General features: G+C 42.2%; 1 protein-coding gene across 1 annotated transcript in view; it reads left to right on the top strand.

Moving 5' to 3' along the window:
- LOC124278117 (structural maintenance of chromosomes protein 5-like) overlaps positions 1 to 21,877 on the top strand; it is a 387,080-nt gene that overhangs the window by 309,609 nt on the left and 55,594 nt on the right. Inside the window, exons 19-21 of the mRNA XM_046713865.1 lie at positions 8,462 to 8,584; positions 9,288 to 9,413; positions 11,505 to 11,600. Coding sequence (XP_046569821.1) covers positions 8,462 to 8,584; positions 9,288 to 9,413; positions 11,505 to 11,600 — 345 coding nt within the window. The remainder of the gene's footprint in view (positions 1 to 8,461; positions 8,585 to 9,287; positions 9,414 to 11,504; positions 11,601 to 21,877) is intronic.

Here is a 21,877-nt window from a genome sequence, read left to right as displayed (position 1 = left end):
GAGCGGGTCCACAATAACATTGTCAAAGAGCAAAGTAACGACGTTTCGAGGAAATGATTAAATAAATAGAATAAACTAATGAATAAAATCAACAACAGCATTCATAAAAGTTGTCAAACGTACATATAAAATTACTTTTTCCATCTTTTTGTGCGATCATGTAATGCAAGTCAAATCACTGACAAGTGACATCTCGACTCGCCGCCTCAATCTTCAGCTTTCGGACCGCGATGTTTAATCACGAAAATATATGCATGAAGCATTTTGTCACAGGTCATAACCTAGCACGATCGTCCAATAAGTCCCATAATTTCACGTATATGTAGCGATTTCTTGCTTAATATGTTCAGAATAGCATTATTTTACCCAAAACTTTTCGTCTAAATCTAAAAGTTTTTAGTTTCACGAGGGCGTTATCCATTGCCGTAATATGATTGGCTGCCTTAGGTCCGCGTGTCTGATTTTGACCAATCAGGACCCTTATAGCAGACTGTAGCGAAAAGCGTCATTAGAAACCAATTTTTATCCAATAAAATCGCTTCTTACAACTGTGAAAATACTCTCGGCAAGGGTTCAGTGATGTTGTTGATGTTCAGAGCTTTTCGAGCGATACCGGCATCAAGCGATTAAGCCTCCATGTTATTCATCACGAAGCTTGAAAACTGAGGTATTTTCCGTTGTTATGTCATGTTACCGGCGGAAAGCCACAGATATCGGAAATAGGCGACCATACATATTATTTAAGAAATCTTTTTATAATAATTTTCTGATTACGTAAAAGTGAAAATATAAAAGAAAAGGCACGGGCATGTTATGACATGTCACAAATGGAAAAAATCGCCTTAGTTTTTGCTTCTTTCGTGGTTTATCTGGACGTTATAAATGTAAGCTTGCATTTTCATTCAAAATAATTTTATCTAAGTTGTAGTTGTATTATTTGAATAATATTATAAAAATAAACTTCATATTTATCAACAGTAGGATTAGATCTTTTAAATGGTGTATGGGATGTAGTAGCAATAATGTTTTGCAAGCTTATAATTTCCTTCATAAACATAGGCTTCATCTATGACCTCAGAGTCTCTGGGAACTCGGTGTCATGGCAGTAAATGCCTCTGGTTGACTGGTGTTGAAAGTGTTAAGACCGCTAATTAAAGTGACCGATTCACCGTGTATAAATACAACAAACTGGATGACCCTATTGTTTGTAAACAAACATGTCGGACATCGACAACACACGTCGGCTCACATGTCCTAAACTGACCGCTTACGTCCCGGACCTAATGCCCAGTCCTTCCACTTCCACTGTCCATGTATCCCACAAAAAACGTGGCATGTCAGGTCTTTTCCAAATTGGGAATAGTAGGGTGGTTATCAACAATTATTTCCGTGAATAAAGTTAGCGGCGACTAAACTTAGCGAGTTCACGGCTTGCATTTCGGCGAGTCGATTGTCATACAGTAGGGGAGATCAATAATTTGCTTGAGAAAAATCAAATAATTGTACTTGCTCACAGAGCTAACAGAAAGGGGATTTCTTTGTCTGCCAGTGACGTGCCTAGCGGTACAGCCACGGGCCCCATGGACTATATTGATACAGACAGGCTGCTGATTTTACCCCTGTTACCGGATTTATCGGATTCAGAGAGTACTTCAGTTTATCCGTTTTCCCAGCTGGACTTTAAAATGAAGGAAGGTTTACTCACTGTTCAGCCTATGGATACTTCATCTGAGGATTTTACCCTGGGTTGGTCATTCATGCAGAAAGTAGAACTGATTCATGGCTTATATCCAAGCACGGCCCTGCCACAATCGGATGAACCAGAACGGGAATTACCAGTTGAACTAGGAACTTCGGGCTGCAGATTATCTCTCCCTCATTCGTCGGCATTGAAATTTTCGTTGGAATCTTACAATTCTAACCTGGCCAAGGCGTCCTCACTCAATGCCATCCCTAAGATGTCTCAGAGATCAGTTTATGCCATCCATGATAGACTTATTCCTGCTAAAGCGCCACAGATGGATAAGGACTTTGTTCAGCTCCAGGATTTTAAAGCTAAGGACGCTTCCTTTAACTGTCAATTTAAGGATCTCAAGGATATTGATGTCGCTGCCCGTGCATCCATAGACATTTTATCTTATACCAATTGGTTTGCGGCGAGAGTGCGAGCCTTGCTGCTGCCACTATTCCAGGATTATGAAGGCATTAAAAAGGACACATTAGTATCTATGTCAGCAGAAGAGGTGGCCATGGCGCATTCCTTTTTGGATGTAGTTTATCAATCATTGGTGGATGCTACACATAACCAACATTGTACACTGGGAAGACTGACGGCTATGGAGAGGGCATATGGATTGAATTCTGTCAGAAGCCTACCTGAGTCGGCTAAGGATTTTCTCCTTCCAACAGCCCCTGGAATCAGAGTCTCTGTTCCATGGACAATGTAGCCATGCTATACAGGCTAAGGATGCAGAATCAGAGACTAGCTTCGGCTTTACTTTCCCAGAACAGGAGCAGGCCACAGTCTAGAATTAGGAGGGATTCGTCAGCTAATATTACCCGGTCATCTACCTACAGCCGTCAGGAGCCGATCTGGCTTTGAGAGAGCCGTTGATGCTAAGCCGCGTTCTTCGTCCTCGACATGAGCGTCCTGAGGATTCCCATCCACTAGGGGCAGGGGCAGAGGTTCCAGGTCTTTTCGAGGATCCAGAGAAGGAGCCAAGAAATATTTACTTAGATCCGACAACCCAGTTTACTCAGCCTTGCGATTTGGAAACGTCCCTCAACTTGGAAACAGATTTCGATTTTATTCAACCGGTGGCTCAATCTCCCGTGGGAGGTCGTCTCGCGGAGTATGTGGACAACTGGAAACAGATCACATCTGACAGTTGGATTTTGTCAGTAATAGAGAAAGGGATCCTTCCTGCCGTTGGACAACCTACCCCAAGTAACTTATCAGCCGGTAGGAAGAAGATTTTTTCTGCAAGGGGATCGCTTAGCGGGAGCGTCGGTAGCCATTCAACAGCTTTTAGACAAACAAGCCATAGTAGAAATCACACCGGCAGACCAGGCTTGCAGTTTCCACTCCCCGGTATTCCTTGTTCCGAAGAAAGATACAGACGAAATGAGGATGATCATAGATCTAAAAGTGCTGAACAAGACATATTTAAGGAAAACCACCCAAGTTCAAGATAGAATTGTTGGCCAACTTGAGAACACTTATTCAACAGGACTCATCAGCATAGACTTGAAGGACGCTAACCTCCAAGTACCTATTCATCCTCATTCACAGAAGTATCTTCGTTTTGCGGTTAACGGCCGGAGATTCCAGTTTCGTGTCCTACCGTTCGGGATATCCTTGGCTCTTCACAGTGGTCATAAATGCCATCCTAGCGTTTCTGCATCGGCGTCAGATTGCTATTCACAGGTACTTGGACGATTTTCTGGCAAGAAATATGGTTACTCAGATCCTAGTGAAACAAACCAAGTTTATTCTCCATGTATTTACCCATCTCGGTCTCATAGTACATCCTGTCAAATCAGAATTGGAACCCACGTCAAGGATCAAGTATCTGGGAGCCATTCTAGATGCCAAGGCGGGTCGAATCTATACTCCTCAAGATTGGTGGTACAAGATTCGGACCAAAGTCTATGATCTCCTGGCAGACAAGGCTGTGTCGGTTCGTTCATGGATGTCTCTGATGGGATCTCTCACATCCATCCAGGATTTTACGATGAGGGGCAGGATACATTTGCCGGAACCACAGATTTGGCTAAACCAGTTTCGCAATCTGGACCTGGAAGAAACAATCTCTCCTTCCAGCATAGTACGCCAGGAACTATTATGGTGGACAGTTGACAGCAACGTCCTTCCGGGAGTTCACTTTCGTCAGCCTCCTCCAGAGGTCACGATTTATTCGGACGCTATCAATATCATGAGAGAATCTCATAGCTTATGAGTTTCCTCCTTTCAAGTTACAGTCAAATCCCGATGAGTCGAATGCCGGTGTCTCGAATATTATGCATAACTCGAAGTACCTGTCGGTCCCGACCATTCCCTGTTATAGTTGTCATCATTTGAATACCGGTTACACGCATTCGTCTCATAAATACACACGATGACTCAAGAAGGAAATTTGGTCCCATGAGATTCAAACAACAGCAATCTTGTATACATAAGCCGAAGTCAGTCAATGAGAAGTTGTTTGGTGTAGCAAACTGATCCAATTAACAAACCAGCTCGGCTCACACCTTTCCGCCATTGACGGATGAGTTCAAAAGGCAGATTAGTGATTTTACGGAAATCACTGTCTGTGCTAATCAGACTGGAACTGATAAGGTGCCCCTCCGGAAGTACTAGCCAACTGTGTAGTTTATCTGGTAGCTCAAGCATGGCCAACCAGGGCGTGGTTCACGGATCTCCTACATCTGTTGACAGACAAGCCCCTTCGACTTCCGCTTTGGATAAATCTTCTCAATGAGCCCCAGTTGAACAAATTCCATGAGAATGTAAATCTCCTATCGCTTCTCGTATGGAGGCTATCTGAAGTTCCCTCAAGGAACAGGGATTTAACGAACAAACTACTGTGGCTATCTCCAAATCTATCAGACCTTCAACAGCAGCCCTTTATGACGCCAAGTGGAATAATGTCTTCATCCAGTGGAGAAGAGAGCGACAACTCCTCAGTTCTCCAGTCACCATTCCTATTATAGCAGACTTTCTCCTCTATCTAAAGACGGTTAAGAAATTGAAGCATAACACTATTGAGGGCTACAGATCAGTGATTGCTTCGGTTTTGGATTTACTGGGTTCGTCAGTGGAATCAAATCGTTCCTTGCATAAGCTTATTAGATCGTTTCAGATTAAGGACGATACTTCTCCAACAGTGTTTCCCAAGTGGGACCTATGCTTAGTATTACAAGCTCTACAGAGATACCCCTTTGAACCTATGCAAGATACGTCTCTGAAATATTTGAGTTTCAAGACAGCTTTCTTCCTTGCCATTCGCCACGGCGTCAAGAGTATCCGAGTTGCATGCAATTGGCGTTAAATCTATTGCCTTTGCTGCGGATTATAAGTTGATGGTTGAGGCAAAGTCAATTTAATGTGTCTGAATGGGGCATCCATGTTAAACTGGCATAGCATTTCAGTTGACTTGCATTATAGAGAAAAATAATCTTTTGTTCCTGTTAGTATATCTCTTTTAAACCAATCTTAAATAGTCTGTTATCTTTTGTGTTAGGCTCATAGTTACAGTCAGAACTTATTATGTTTAACTTTAAGGATTCCACCCGTGCTATTGCTTTGTATGTCTGTTTGTATTGTGCTTTCTGTTTTTTCATGTCATTTACCTCTGTTGTACACAAAATTCATTAACGGGTAATAAAGTATTACCGTTGAAGATGTCAATGTTTAATAAATCTACATTTTTTATGCCGGACGTATGACATAATGGTTTACAGTTATGAGCGAGTGAGAGAGTTTGGTTTTACACTGCTTTTAGCAATATTCCAGCAATATCACGGCAGGGGACACCAGAAAGGGGCTTCACACATTGTACCCATGTGGGAAATCGAACCCGGATCTTCGACGTGACAAGCAAACGCTTTAACCACTTGGCTACCCCACCACCCTACAGTTATGACATCACAATATGCTAATACATCTGTCACAATGGTATTAGACCTTGCTTGACTCCCAGAAAGTTGAGTCATCACACTGAAGGCAGTTTCTATCAATTTATGTGTAGAGTAATAAACAGAATACTAAAGTACTGTCGGAAATGCTAGAAAAATGCTTTTTAGCCTTACTACTTTGATAAATGTGATAAATGTACTATGTTGTCAATATATCAACTCGCCTATGGTGTACCTAATTTTTATTTCAATTGATTTAACATTCCCATGCATTTAAAGGGCAGTTAACAGGAGAGAATTTGGTACCAAAGCAACAACTCTAGAATTTTTCAGTTTAACATGAGAAATCTGAAATAGTCTTTAAATTTATGCTAATAATACAGGTGGTGCAAAAATATAAATATAAACAAATAAAATGTTGAATGTTTGTGTTACTTGACTTAATTATGGTTTTTTCATTGAGGAAAAATTAATATAAATGTTAAGGCTTAATAAATTAGTTTCCCATCATGCATGCACATCTTTATCACAGCATTCACTGTGGCCAACGATTTGCAGTCGATTGTTGCAAAGGTTTGTAAGTTTTTTGTGCTTGAGAAAGACAGAGTTAAACCTTTCATTAGTTTAGAAAGGGTTTATTACAGAATTTGTAGAGCTGATGGTATTGTAAACAAATCAGACAAGACAGGGACCGTCTCAAAAGCAAAACCGGGATGTAAAACCATCCTTGACAACTTTGACAAGGGAGTGATTAGACGGGTGGTCTACAAACTTTATGAGAACTTTATTCCACCTACATGTAGGAGTATCAGAGAGGAAATTAAGGACAGTATCAACATCTCCAGAACCACCATCATCATTGCCCTCCATGAGATGGGGTTCAAGTACAAAGCCCGTGGTGATGACAGAGCTGTCTTCAGGGAGAAGCACTCTATTGTGTCCATGAGATCCTCTTACTGGAGAACTGTCGCAGAGTACCGTACCCTTGGCTTCCAGATAGTTTACCTGGATGAAACTTGGGTAAACAAGAACCATTCTACGGTCTATATGTGGTTACCCACAGACCGACACAGAGCCCCCCATGGTACCATCTGGGAAGGGCAACCGAATGATTGTACTTCATGCAGGAAGTGGGGACACAGGTTTGATCGACGGTTGCGAGTTGGTCTTTGAGGCAAAGAAATCAAGTGGAGATTACCATCAGGAGATGAACGGAGATGTCTTCATGGATTGGATGGAACATCAGCTTTTGGCCAGTCGTTATCAGCCCACTGTCATAGTGATAGACAATGCCAGCTACCGTAATGTGCGGGAACCATGTAGCATCCCACCGACAATGAGTAGCCTGAAGAAGACGATGGAGAAGATCCGCATGAACAGGAACCCAATCGAACTTATCTGGGCAAACTGTAAAGGGTTCGCTGCGAGGAACAACACTACCATCAAGCTCTCGCAAGTGAAGGAGTTGATCCATGCATCGTTTGGCAGGATAACCCCTGAAGTGTGGCAGAAGGCAGAGGACCACTTCCTTGACATTGGACGCAAATACTGTCAACATGACAGAGTGGACATCAGTGTTGTCACACCTGTTGTGATCCCAGTGCATGAGGACACGGATTCAGACTCGTCAGATTTGGATTCTACTGTGTTCTACTGGTCTTCATTCCAATGTCTGTTTTAGCTGAATAAAATTTGTACTTGCATCGAGTTTAAGTCTCATTCACACAGTTGGTTTTATACACATCGGGCCATCATAAATTTACTTTGATTAATTGATTATTTCCATACAGTGACTCTTCAGCAAACAAACAACAAGATAACAAGTTATCATTGCTCATCCGTTTCTACTTCGACATAGCCAGATCTCATCACTGACAATATATCTGCTCTAAAGAAGCTATACCAGTGAGTGCGTTAAATCTTTGGCCAATGTTCACAGCTGGATTAAAATGACCGAATGACATCCATATTTTTGCAAAGAAATATACTGTTGACATGCAAAACATATATTAAAACGTTGCACATTTCTACAATCAATCAATAAAATAACACAAGTGATGTGATTCTTTTTCATACATAATACTTTGTATGTTTATTTCAAAACAAACACACACACACACACACACACACACACATATATATATGTGTGTGTGTGTGTGTGTTGTTGGTGTGAAATGTGGATATCACACGATCCCTTACATAACCAATACGTATACTATACGTATACATATTCAACAGTATGAAGAAAAAATGTATTGAGATGACCCCTCACCCGAGCTTGTGCTCAGGTGTCAATTTCACCTGTCGATACCGTGCATGCTGATGACATAACACAGGCAATGTTTGTATGAAATAACGACCCACTGCCCCTTATTTTTCTAAGTTTTTTTAATATTTTCATATGTAAAAACACATTTTAGGGCATGTCTCAAAATTTATTCCCTCGGTCTACATTAGGTAGATGTTTCTTAAAGTGATATTTGTTATTTAAGTAACTGTAATATCTCTGATTTTTACATAAAAGACAAAAAGCATTTTTCTAGCATTTTCGACAGTACTTTAAACTCGCTTCTGTGAAATACCATTGTTATAAAACTCGGGAAAGATTTAGTAGCAAACTCGCTTTTGCTTGTTTGATAACAAATCATTAACTCATTTGATTAAAATAGTATTACACGGAAGGTCATTTAGCATCCACTATATCTTATCTTGTCATAAAACACATATACATGCAATTTGGTCACCAAACTTTCCAATTTCTTTTCCCTTGTCATCAATATTACATAAATGTTTATAAAGTCATGTTTTTTTTCCTCATCAACAGAAATGCTTTGAACTAAGTCAAGAAAAAGTTCGACTGAGTCTGAAGCATTCTGGAGCAATTTATGAGTATACAAGTTTTGAAGCAGAGCTGAGAGACCAAAGCCAGTCATTACAGGGAATTGAGGTCAGTACAACTTGAAGTTTGCAGTGCTTCAACATTGAAGGTTTCAAACATGTGAAAAAATTGCCCCATAGAAATGAGGATGTTTAAGGATTTCTTTGATTTTTCAACTTTGTATTTGAGCCTTTGACATCTGAAGGTCAAGGTCAGCTGAGCATTCATTGTTAATTTACGTCTATTTAATGTACTGAAGAAAAGCCGTATGTGACATGTTAATCCGAGATTCAGCATTTGTCAAACATGACATTGCATGGATTTATGTAGTCCTGCTCAGAAGCCATTATTGTCCCCATAATTCCCATTTTATGTTTGAATAGTTATTACCAAATACATACATTTATGTTTATAACTACTGTGAGGGCTCATATTGAGAAAAAGGCTTCTTTTACTTTATTACATTGAATACCGTGTTAACATGCCATAAAAAAAATGAAACTTTGTTAAAATTCAAATTGTGAACTAAATAAAATCATTTTCATGTAAGCTCATGTATAACATTTATATTGATGAATGTAATCAAATTCATTGAGTAAAATTTTAATTTTGTGTCTAACAAGATAAAAGGTCAACTGACCATAATCAGGCTTTCCATTTTGTCTATCTATGGACATAAAACTTTGAAGCCATCTCGCTTTCATTCATAGATTGGATTGAATGTATGTCTATTTTTTATTCTGTATTGAAGTTTTATCTTCATGTTGATTAGAGACATCTACAGGAGTTGAAGGAAGGCTTGAAACGAACTCGGGCAATAGCGAAGACATTGTTAGACAGAGCCAAAGTTGCTACAGGCACTGGACCAAATGAAGAGTTGTCACCTGATTTAAAGAAGGTAGCTTAAATTGTTGAATATGCAATTTCAAAGGACAACACTACAAACCAATGATACACATTTTGAACACCAATTTCCATGTATTTATACTGGGACTCTCTATTATCGCGGTCTCTCTATTATCGCACGCGAAAACATCGGGAAAGCAGAAACACCACGCCCTGCATCGGCTGTTTACATATGCAAATTACGTAACATATATTCATCGCTCTTGAAAAAGTCATTTATTTCATTGGAATGTTATGTGTAATCGGAGAAATATTAAAGCATTCATCTTTTCAGTAAGTTCTAGAACATTTTGAAACTAGTATGACCCCTACTGCCATTACATCTAGCATGAATCAAAACTTACTTCATCAAGAGCAATCCTGCGACAACTATAAGGTCATTTGCATATTTTCCGTGCTAAAAATATAACAGGAAGTGACGTATTATGGAACTTCACTCTGCACACGGCAGCAACTTGTATGGTACGTTTTAAGCCGGAAAAACAATATTTTGTAACGTTATTGTTACCTTGTATCCAAATCAATAGAAGTTTCAGATGTTTTGGTTAAAAGCATGATAATATTACTAATGTGAATGAAATTCCAACAAAAACTTAATGATCAAACTATTTAGATTCGTTACTTGTCTTAGTAAACGTTTCACAGTGTCATCTGCTTGTACCGCGTGCCATAGTAAGAAAATAGCAATACCGCGATAATAGAGAGTTGCTTCAATTTCCGGGTCAAACGAGACAATCGGAATTGCCGCAATGGTATTAAACAAGTTGCGACCATGTGTCACATTATTTGTGACAGAAATAAGGATTAAATATCAGTCAACTGAAAATATATATAAAATGCTAAATGTCAGTAGCCGTTCATAATCCCGATGGCGACAACATTAACTACCGCGATAATAGAGGGTCCCATGATACAACCCCTGAAGGTCCGGGTTAGAATATTGATCTTCAGTAACCCATGCTTGTCGTACAAGGCAACTAATGGGATCGGGTGGTCAGGCTCGTTGACTTAGTTGACACATGTCATCGGTTCCCAATTGCGTAGATCGATGCTCATGCTGTTGATCACTGGATTGTCTGGTCCAGACTCGATTAATTAAGACCATTCTGAATCATTGCGCGCACGCACTCACTCCCTCACTACCAAGTGATTTCTGCAGGTGTATATGCAGTAAATATATAAAATATGAGTCTAGATATTTTTTCTTGCCAAAAACAGCACAAGACCTTTTGCCTATATACATATCTTCCATGAATTGATTCTCAAATATATTTATAGTTCCTAAAAATACCTGTTAGCCCTTTCTAAAGTTACATGTGTAGAGATTGTTTTCATTGTTCATGTTCCAGCTGGGGAAAGCAGAGAACAAAGGGGATTACTACAGTTACATGTGTAGAGATTGTTTTCATTGTTCATGTTCCAGCTGGGGAAAGCAGAGAACAAAGGGGATTACTACAGTTACATGTGTTGAGATTGTTTTCATTGTTCATGTTCCAGCTGGGGAAAGCAGAGAACAAAGGGGATTACTACAGTTACATGTGTTGAGATTGTTTTCATTGTTCATGTTCAAGCTGGGGAAAGCAGAGAACAAAGGGGATTACTACAGTTACATGTGTAGAGATTGTTTTCATTGTTCATGTTCCAGCTGGGGAAAGCAGAGAACTGTCAACAAAGGGGATTACCTAATTGTAGCTTGTTTTTGTTTGTTCAGTTCCCAGGTCGGGAGTTTAATGAAAGGGATTAGCCATGTTGTGTCGGCAAAAATATAGTTTGAACTGAATATGCCACGTCAGCATTGTGTGAATTAAGCATGTTGTGCTGAAGTGAACGCAGTTTGTCAATAATGCTGTGTTCCAGAGCTTAAGTCACAAAACTGTCCAATGTCACTTGATAACAACTTTTATCATTACCAGTAAACCATTAACTGGAGCCTTTTATTATTTGGGGATTTTTTTGTTATTTTACATTTTCTGGTTTCCCAAACAAAACACACACACACACACACACACACTTTCATTGTCCTGATTCTCACAAGTCACAACATGAAATCACTTTATTTTCCTGAACATTTGTTTGGTTTCAGGCATTTGAACAATGTCCTCCTCATCTGGAAGAAATAGATGCTCAGATACATGAGCAACAGGCACGAGCAGACTGTACCTTTCAAGTGGATGAGAGGGTTAGTTTCTTTCTACTCGTTTCTAACAGCAGTATTTGGCACCCTCTATGACACTATTCATATCCATAGTCCATAGCATCAAACACATGCACCTCTGTGAGCTTTGACAAGATAGCGAAAGTTTGTCATTATAGTAAGTGCATTAGTACTAATGACTAAAACTTCTCTCAGTTTAAATGAATGGCTTTTTTCATAAAGCAAGACAGTTACTCTAACTAATATTCCTTTATTATATAGCGCAATGTGTTTGGAGGATTGACTTCAGATTACATGTGATCTGTGTGTGATAAGGCGGGTTGAACTAATGTCACACTTCCGGGATTCTCAAGGCTTTCTTTGAAACCAGAATATGGCCTACAAGTTGTGTATTCCCAAGTTATATATTCTTGTCAAATGTTGATAAAAGTATCAACTTCATTGACATTTGATTCAAGAAAATTCAGTGCCAAGTTTCTGGGTTTTTAATTTGCCTGCCTTCAGTACCCTTGGCAATCAGTGTTCTTTCAGGGCCCAACAGGACTAGTGCTGCAGAAAAATCATTCCACAAAAAGATTTGCTTAAAAAACCTTGAAAGTGATACATGATACTATTTAAATGTAAATGAAAGAAGGAGATTAACATTTCATGTTTTCACTAGTCAGTAGGATTTCCACAGATATTTACTTCTCCTGTGCAATAAAATTGACATGCACTTTTTCATCATAAAAAGTAATTTTATTGCCCAAACTGTACAGATATCAGAAGTAACTAATTCATTTTTTGTGTTATATCAATTCATACTTCCCACATAACCGAGAGTTCTATGTCCACAATAAACACATCATGGCTTATGTCCCTTGGAAATGACGTCATTGGTGCCGGACTGATTAGCCTTGACCTTATTAGACCAATTTCACTTGGTGCAGATGTAGGTGTGGTTCTTGTGCCTTGATACGCAGGTTACCTGTTGCCTGGCCATCAGCTGGCTATGTTGTCAGTTCCACACTTTGATGACATTGCAGTTTGAAAAAATGTATACATTGTACAAAACGTGTTACCACGTAACCAAATTGTATAACATTCAACCGGAGTCGATCGTCTTTCCAACAGTATCTTCTTTCACCAAAACTAAACCGTATATGTTAGCTTGCCACCGGTGAATGTGCCGGCATTCTACAGTTGCAACTCAATTCCTTCATAAATCATACGATATATGTCCCTCCTCTTGAACCTTCACTTTGATGTCAGAACCATATCCAAACACATCAAGAAGATAAATGAAATTTGCAGTTTTGAAGTCTGTTGAAATTTGTTTTTCTATGATAGGGCATTGTAGTGCAAATTTACTGAAAATTAGATGCATCTTAAATCTCACCAGTTTTGACACATTACTATGTCACCGTTCATTGGTTTTGCATAATTTATGGTGTGTCTCAATTCAAATGTTAAATTTTACTGGGAGTAGTACGTGTACTACAATGGGGTTCCTGCTGCAGTTCGGCTGGTGGTTGAATTGAAATGTGTTTCCCTCTCCAGCAGGCATTAACAAATGGTGTTAAATGTTGGTGCGCACGTGCGTCTTCATGGTGGAAGTGTTTTTGTTTTGTTTTTTGGTATTTTTTACATGTAGCCGTAATATTGAGCGATGACTTGGATGGCGTCTGCCATCAACTTGTCGAAGTAGGCTATGGAGTAAGTTGAGTAAGGGCGGTGCGATCTCGGGTTTCGAGGCTGTAATCGACTAAAGTATCAATGAGACGTTGTAACCGTTCGGTGCCCATCAGACCTAAACTTTGTACAGGGTGATGAATTTCCCTCGACTTATTACTCGAGGCATTGACATCCACCCCGACGTGCCTGAACAACCGTTTTTCGATCAGTGTCCACATGATGATGATAGCTATATATAGACAAATCTTTAATAAGGTGGTAATACCCTGTCGTGTGGGACAATTTGCAATTCCTCTCTGACGAACCCTCTCGGCGGCCCGTCTTTTAAGTAGTACAAGTTCGGTTTGCCTCCTTTGATGTCGACCAGGTCGAGATGGTACGTTTTCATGGACCATATCGGATCGGTAGCCATTGTCTGCTGTCTCCCTCGTGTTCTCCCGGCTGGTACAAGTACCTAACGCTGACCTGATCCGGTCATGGTTTTTCCGATTGACGTGCTGCTGCTGATGCCGATTCGGCCGTGATCGATTTCATTCGGATGGCTTCAACGGGTCTCTTGCCCAGGAGTCGGGTGACTTCGTTGTTGATGGCATCCACCACTCGCGGCAAGCGTATGACCCATTCCGTATTTCTGTTTTGTGGAGAGGTTAGTAGTATACACAATGGGACTATGGGACCAGGTCCCCCCTAAAGACTCAATTTTTAAATTGAGTCCTTGGGAAGTCCCTAATCATGTAGCCCCATTGTGTATACTACTACTGAGGTGCATGCCAAATTTGATCAAAATTGGTCAATATAGTTTCTGAAATATTGACTTTTAAGTGAGCATGGGGTCGGTCGGGAAAAGGTAAAATGTCGTAAAACTTTTTGTCATAATTAAGTCTTAATTAATCTAATGAAGTCATCGAGAGTGTTCCCAATGCCATTTTGCTATAGTGTAACCATCTGCCGAGATGCAAGCGAAATTTCACGAAAATCGGTCAAATAGTTTAGGAAATAATAACTTTTTAGTGAGCATGGGGTTGGTCTGGCGAAAGGCTAACAATCCAACGTATTGTACTTGTTATATATTATCGAGTCGAGAGGTGTTTTCAGCCGCAATACCTTTATTACACTGAAAACACTAGTTTTCAGCAGTTCCCCCGAGCTGCCTTGCTACCATCTCGTTAGGATGTACTTGTAGCGATGTGTAAGCTGTCTGAAGGTGAATGAAACGCAGTCATCACCTCGCTGACGTCTCGGAGGTTGCTTTGAGCGAGCGCAGGGAGCCAGTCGCAGTGTGTATGTCTCGACTCTGCTTGTACAGCCGCCTGGCTGGCTAGGCTACGTTATGTTGATTTCCACTAAATCATACCGCAGCTCTCGGCAGTCCCCTCAGGTCGCCTCGCTGTCATCTTGGTAGTACTGAGCGAACGCTGTGGGCGAGTCACAGTGTGTGTGTGTGTGTGTGTGTGTCTCGACTCGGTTGGACAGCCGACCGGCTGGCTGGCTGGTTACGTTATGTTAATTTCTGCAAAATCATACCGCAGCTCTCGGCAGCTTGCCCGGGTCACCTCGCTGCCGTCTCGGTAGCATTGAGTCTGCGCTGTGGGCGAGTCGCAGTGTGTGTGTCTCGGCTCGGCTATTCACCTACAGCTCACTGAGGTGGCTGGCCGGCTGGCTACGTTATGTTGATGCCCGCGAAACAGTTTATTGTGAATCTTCTATGATTTGTGTGGTTTTCGTAATGAAGGCTTGTCGGGCCTGTTGCTTCCCTTGTTCTATGAAATTTTTTCTCGTCTTCGCAAATGACGGCGTTTTTATGAGACTTGGTCAGAATCTTTATTACAGCCCACGCGGGTGCTGGAAAGGCGCAGACGCCATCCCAAAACTCGCCAAAGCCACTCGAGTCTCAGAAGAGAAAGCCAAAGCCTGGCTTAAAAAACAAGCCATCTGGCAAGTCTACCTGCCGGCGCCTTGATACATCCCGAGAAAAAAATTCGACATTTCAACGCTGAATCGCGTTCACCAAGCCGACCTCCTGTTTCTTCCTCACGACAGGGTGAGGCTCAAAACCTACAAGTACGCCCTTACTGTCGTTCACGTCGCCAGTCGCTACAAGGAAGCCGAACCGTTGACGACCAAAGATTCAAATGAAGCTGCCTATACAAACGCAGTCGCTTGACCTGGCCTGCTGTGTTGCAAGTCGTTCCAGGATGCGAGTTCATGGGAGCTGTGTCGCAACTGCTGGCCAAGCACGACGTCCAGGTGAGACGAGGTATAGCGGGAGCTCACCCTAGCCAATCTTCACCACCGGCGGCGGCACATCGCGATAAAACAGAGAAAACATTACCGGACCATATCAGCGTTAGGTACTTATACCAGCCGGGCGACTACGAGGGAGACAGCAGAAAACGCGCCACCGATCCGATATGGTCCATTAAAACGTACAACATCGACCTGGTCGACATCAAAGACGGCGAACCGAACTTGTACTACTTGAAAGACGGGCTGCCGAGAGCATTTGTCCGAGAGGAGTTGATGATTTTACCTCACGACACAGTCCCTTACACATCACCCACCGTGTGGTGATAGTTTCTCGTCATGATATTTTATCAGTCTTGCATGCCTATTTTTCTGCTTAATGTAGACAGACAGCCAGACAGCCACCCGTACACCAAGCCGAGAGAGACACATCCACACGCACTGCGACTCGTCTGCCCACAGCGCTCGGAGGAGCAACCACCCCCGAGGCGACGGAACAGGCGTTTGGCCATGGTGTGATTGAACCTCTCCACGATGGCTTGGCTGCGGTGAGCCCCTGCCACGCTTTATTGAACCTGGACTTGGTGTTTGGCCAGCAGCCGCGACGCGGTTCCCATTAACTTGCGTCCGGGATCGACTTGCAGCTCGGCTGGCCATGTCAGCGGACTGCGTTTGTAGATGCGTTGCAAGGCCTTGACCACTTCGTTTCGAATCTTTGGTTGTTAACAGTTCGGCTGCCTTGTAGCGACTGGTGATGTCGACGACGGTCAGGGCGTACTTGTAGGTTTTACGCCTCACCCTGTCGTGTGGGAGAAACAGGAGGTCGGCTTGATGGACGCGATTCGATGTTGAAATGTCGAATTTTCTTCTTGGGATGTATTGGGGTACCGGCAGGTAGACTTGCCAGAGAGCTTGTTTTTTTAAGCCAAGCTTTGGCTTTTTCTTCGGAGACGCAAGCAGCTTTGGCGAGTTTCGGGATGGCGGCCGCGCCTTTCCAGTATCCCCGTGGGCTGTAATAGATTTTTTCCATAATATATGTATAGTTCACAAGTCTTTTTTAATACAACTGTGTCCGTATGCATAAGTCGTAATACCATTACGAGCAATCCATCGTTTGGTATCCATGGGCGACAAGGATGTTTTATTGACATATATTCTATGCTTGTCGCTTCTGAGCATATTCATTTGGTGTTTGAACGTGTGTTTATCGAAGAGAGCCTGTTTAAAGAGGATGTGTTTGATTTGCTGTTGAACCACGTATTTTTTCGCTTCTTTAGCCTTTCGGATTTCACTGTCGTCGGCTTTCAGGATGGAATACATTTTAGGTCTTAATCCAACGTATTCTGTAATGGGTGTACTGGTGCATTCGTCCTTCATTTTCCCAGAATCTTTTTATTGGTCGTATTGTGTAAAGTGTGATCCGATGGATAATCGCTCGTATTGTACCAATCTATATTTTCTGCTATATCCTCGTACACATCCGAGTTGGTGTCGGTATACAACAACTGGCATCCATAACCGTACTGCTTTTTGAGCTTGTTGTAGTAGAAATCATACATCAGGTGTTTGGAGAGGTCCAGGATGCTCATCCCCACGTAGACCAGTCGATTCAATCTGATGTGGGTTTTGTTCATGTGCAGCGCTGCCAAAGCCTCGTCGAACACTTTGCTTCGGTTAAAGGCTGGGCTGGCTATGAGTTTGGTCATTTTTTCCTCTTCATGCGATCGCACTAGTGTTATTGTCATCCGTTTTCTTAAATTCTCCATCGTTTTGCCAAACACTGAATTGTTCATTAATTTATATAGATTTTTCTCGAAATCACTGGTGGCTTGTTTTCTCAGCTCGGTGTTTAACCGAATGTATGGTTCCATCCATGGACTTCGATCGAACTTTAGCACTCAGTGTATTTTTTTCAGCTTCATCCCCAACAGTAGACCTGTAGATTTCGATAATGCACGACGTACTTGGTCTTATCCATCAAACTGGGTATGAGTTTTTCCACCTGAACTGGTTTAGTCGTCCCCAACAATTCTCGCTGATAGCCCGACATCCATTCTCGCTGTTTGGGGCTAGCGGGTAACTGTTGTGGTTGGTGTGGATTTCTGCAGGATATTCCAAATCCACCTCGAATATGTATCCCATCTTAAAATTTTCAGGGATAGCCATGATGTTTTCCTGTTTAAAATTGTTGCTATTAACTCACTCGAACCCACCGGTGGGTAGATATTGACTCATGGCCCAGCCGTACAGGTTGTTGGCATCGAGATAGAGGAGATGGTTGGCGGGTTTACTCGAATCGTAGCCTTTTACGTATTTATTATTGGCTTTGGCATAGCGCTTGGAGACATGTTTTTCTGAATCCTCGAACACGTCGGCGAGCAGGAGCACATCCGTTCTTAAATACAGGTCGTGATAATCGCCTAAATTCTGACAGCCTAGTTTTTCCCACATTTTAAGGGTGTGGGCATAATCGTCCCTGGTGATATCGGATTCGGTTAAGCAGCTATAAAAGCGGTCGATGGGAGGTAATCGTGTCTCCTCAAACTTAGACCAATCGTCCATGTACTCGTAGGGGTACACACCCTTCCTCAACAGCAAAGACCGAGTCGCCCCGTCGGTGTATCGATCGGTGATGGGGAAGGTATTTTTGGCGAGAGACGAAAATGGATGCTGTCAATGATTTTCAGCCCGTTTTATGAGAAGATGTATTTTTCCATGTTGTTGGGGATACACTTTATATCACCCTCTAATTTTGAGATGGCCTGCATAATAAGGTGGGTATCGTAACCTTATAATTTAAACACCACGGAGATCTTTGGGGGATCGATTTTTAGCTTTAGGTTGCACACGTTGTGTGCGTCACCTTGATACCAACCCGTGATGTGGCAATGATCTCTTACAGAATCCCCGTTCAGCGGTTGGTTGCACTCATGGCAATGAGTCGACGTTTTGTGCCTGATTTTGCATCCTCCGTCATACGCATGGGTATAATGTTGGATAAAATGTCGCTTTTTTTTTTCTCTTCGTGTTGCAAGGACGTAAGAAAGTTTTCGGCTGCGTCGGGACCTCGGTAGACCATGGGAGTGCACGTTTGTCCATCTTATCGAACGACCACGTTACCAAACCCGCAAGCTTCATGTTCCTGCGTTTGGTACATAAAACCTTTTTCCGGGGACGGAGCGACGTGATCGATCCGTTTGATGAGGGCTTCGAAGTCGGCTTAGATGATGTAAGGCACAGGCATTTGTTTTTTATAATGATTAAATTGGACACTATTTTTCTTTTTCGTCGGGCATGTCGATCCTAGTAGCGGTCTGCCCGCAACTTCGACAGTCTTCCTTATGCGCTTCCAGCAGGTCTAATCTAGTGTACCTGTGCAGACACTGTTCGCAGAAGTGTTTCTTTTCCTTGTGGTTAGATTGATCGTTTCATAGTCGGCTCAGACTTTTCACCCATGTGTAGTGGTACTTGTCCTCTTTTTTGACCAGGAATATATTGATCCTGGGTCTGTTTTCCGCGGAGCGGAGCTTCTTCTGTGCACAATCGTACCCTTATCGTGTCCGAAGGCGTTAATGGCTGAATGGTTTTGTTTTTCCACCTTTCCCATTTGGGAGATGGGCGTGGGTGCGTCTATACCCTCAAAATTCAGCCCATCGTCTGTGGGATAGCTCGAAGGTCTGTTCGCAATTTTAGAATCAGCGGGGAATAAGGCCGATCTCAGCGTCCATCTTAAGCAGTTATCGTCGTTGTTTTTAATGTTAACAATGGCTTTTTTATTCTTGTAATACGAGGACAAATCTATTTAGGATCCGCCTTTAAACGGCCTGTATATCCATGTAGATGGTGTCGATTTTGTCCACCACCCATCCAGAGCCCCTGTGGGTAAATTTTTCCAACAATTCTTGTATTTCTTGCAACGAGGTATTGAAGACCGAGGGGATTGTATAGGATTGTGTGATGACTTTCTGTTTACCCCGGAAATAAGGTTCGATGTACTCGGTGCTGCCGTCCGTCTGCTGTTTGCCGAGCGCCATTTTAATCGTCAATTGTACTTACTTTTCAAGTCGTGCCACTCTTCATCGATTTTGTTGGCTATGAGGGGTTTAACACTGCTGACATCGATATTAGCGTTTACAACCATCCGCCAGCCTCTCAGATACCTACCCACAGCGTGGTCTGCTGGCACGAATCGCATTTCGACCGTCTCGGTGTCTTCCAACAAGGTGAGCAGTTGGGCTTTCCTCATGTGAGAATAACCCTTCAACACACGTTCTTTAGCTCGAACTTTGAGCTCTTTGATGGTGGGGGGCTTGTCATATTTCATGTCGAGCGAGGTTAGCAGTTGGGCTTTCTTCATACGAGAATAACCAGTCAATCCATGGTTTTTAGCAAGAGCTTTGAGTTCTCTGTCGGTAGTCATGGTTGCTATATCCACATGCAAAGTCAAATGTCTAATTGATTTGCTATATCCACATGCAAAGTCAAATGTCTAATTGATTTTTATTCTGAGTAGTCGGTTACGTTTGTTGAAATAATCTTTTTTCTTCTCATAAACAAGTTGGTTTCGAACCACGTCTGCCATAATGACATTTTATCCCGATACCTCATACCTGAGCATGTGTAATTCACGAAACCTTTTCTGATAGACATCATGTGTATGCCGCAGTACTCCTCATTCCTGCATTTCTTGCTGCAAGTCTCGGCTTTTCCATGAAGCACGTATTTACAACGATACGGAGCGGGTCTCATCTTCGCTATATGCAATGAGATATACGTTAGTCTAATTGATGAACGTCCAACACGGTCACGGTTAAACCGAGCACGCCGAATATCAGCTCCCATTCTTTCTGTTCTGGGGAAGGGGTGTAATACTGAGATAGGGTGGGTTCCTCGTCGAGAGGTCCGAGCCGTTTGCTGGTGATGAGATAATGCACTTGCATGGCTTCGTCCAAGTCCTTAAACGTTCGAACGGCGTGATGTTCTCGCTGGAGTTGGTCGTGGATAAAATCGATTCTCTGCATGTGTTTTTTTGTGTAGTAGGCTTGTGCGGCTTGTAATTTCTGGATGGCTAAATCGTGACGTTTCTGTTCCGCTTCGATTTCGGCCGCGTTCGACGTTCGTAGATGAGAAAAGAGGTAATTGCTCCCCGAAAAGGCCAAAGCATTGACTATGCCCCACCGACCATCAAGGCAATCGTAGCCATTTTATATATATTTTATACTTTCTTACTTTAATGTGTTTTCCGGAATGATCCCTTGCTTAATAAGCATATCTTTGGTGGGAATCGCCGGTCCCAAGTCAAACACAAGCATACCCATGTCTTGCAGGTTGAAATTGAGTTTGGGTGCTGGTTGTTTGGTGATCGTTTTGCTAAATCGGGCGTAGCCTATGGCCAGTCGGCTGATCACATGACGTGATACGCATCGTTGACGAATGTTTTTCCGTCAGTGGTAGACATGATTATAACATAACGTGCGGGTTTACCTCTAATTGTTTTGTTAATGGTTGGACCATCACTGGTCGTGGTGTCAACTTTTTGTTTTGTTGATATAACCATACACCTGGAGTGATACCAACGACAGTGGCTGCCACAGCGTACGGAATCCACAGTGGGGTAGGAATCGATTTATGATGTCTAGCTAACCCCCCTTTTTTTTCGGATTCTTGGGTTTATTCGTGACGGTATCAATCACTTGTTGAGGGGTCTCCTCCGCAGGTGCCAAAGTCGTTTCGATGTTCGGCTCCGTCATCTTGTATATCATTAGTCAGGCATTTATGTTTAAATTGACAGTGCTTCACCATAATGATCGCCGTGGTGATGGGAGCTAAGAACACACCGTATGGGTGATACAACTCACAACTGAGGGTGTTCAAGGCGTGACCAATAAACGGATCTTTGTTGAGATCTTCACACAAATAAGGTCGACATTCCGGCGGAATGGGAAGCAGAGACGAAGCTATAACAGTGTAGAATTGCATTATAGTCGATCCTATGGTTTTCAGGGTCGAAAACCAAATCGGGGTTCGTATCTCGTGTACAGTTTATCGATGTCTCCATCGGACATTTTATCAATTTTGTCCCCTTATTCCCCAATTGTTTCCCCTTCCCACCTACAGCGAGGGCCACGAGTGTTTCTCGCTTATCCCCGAGGCGGGAAGACGTATCTTCACCATCCTTCTCATCCTCGGATACCATTTATTCGTCCATGTCGTCCAACTCAATGTTATAATACATCAATCGGGTCATCTAATATAATGAAATCCGGCATAACCCAAACAGAACGAGATGAATGTCAGGTAAAACAACACGAGAATTTCAAACATTGTCATGGTTTATATATAAAGGCTATACATTTAATTTGCTAAATTTTGCTAAGCAGTTT

This window comes from Haliotis rubra, unplaced genomic scaffold (assembly GCF_003918875.1).
Source record: "Haliotis rubra isolate DU_JTF1 unplaced genomic scaffold, ASM391887v1 Scf231, whole genome shotgun sequence".
In the NCBI taxonomy this organism is placed as follows: Eukaryota; Metazoa; Mollusca; class Gastropoda; order Lepetellida; family Haliotidae; genus Haliotis; species Haliotis rubra.
Note: the sequence above shows the minus strand (reverse complement) of the source record. Positions and strands in the feature narration are given on the sequence as shown.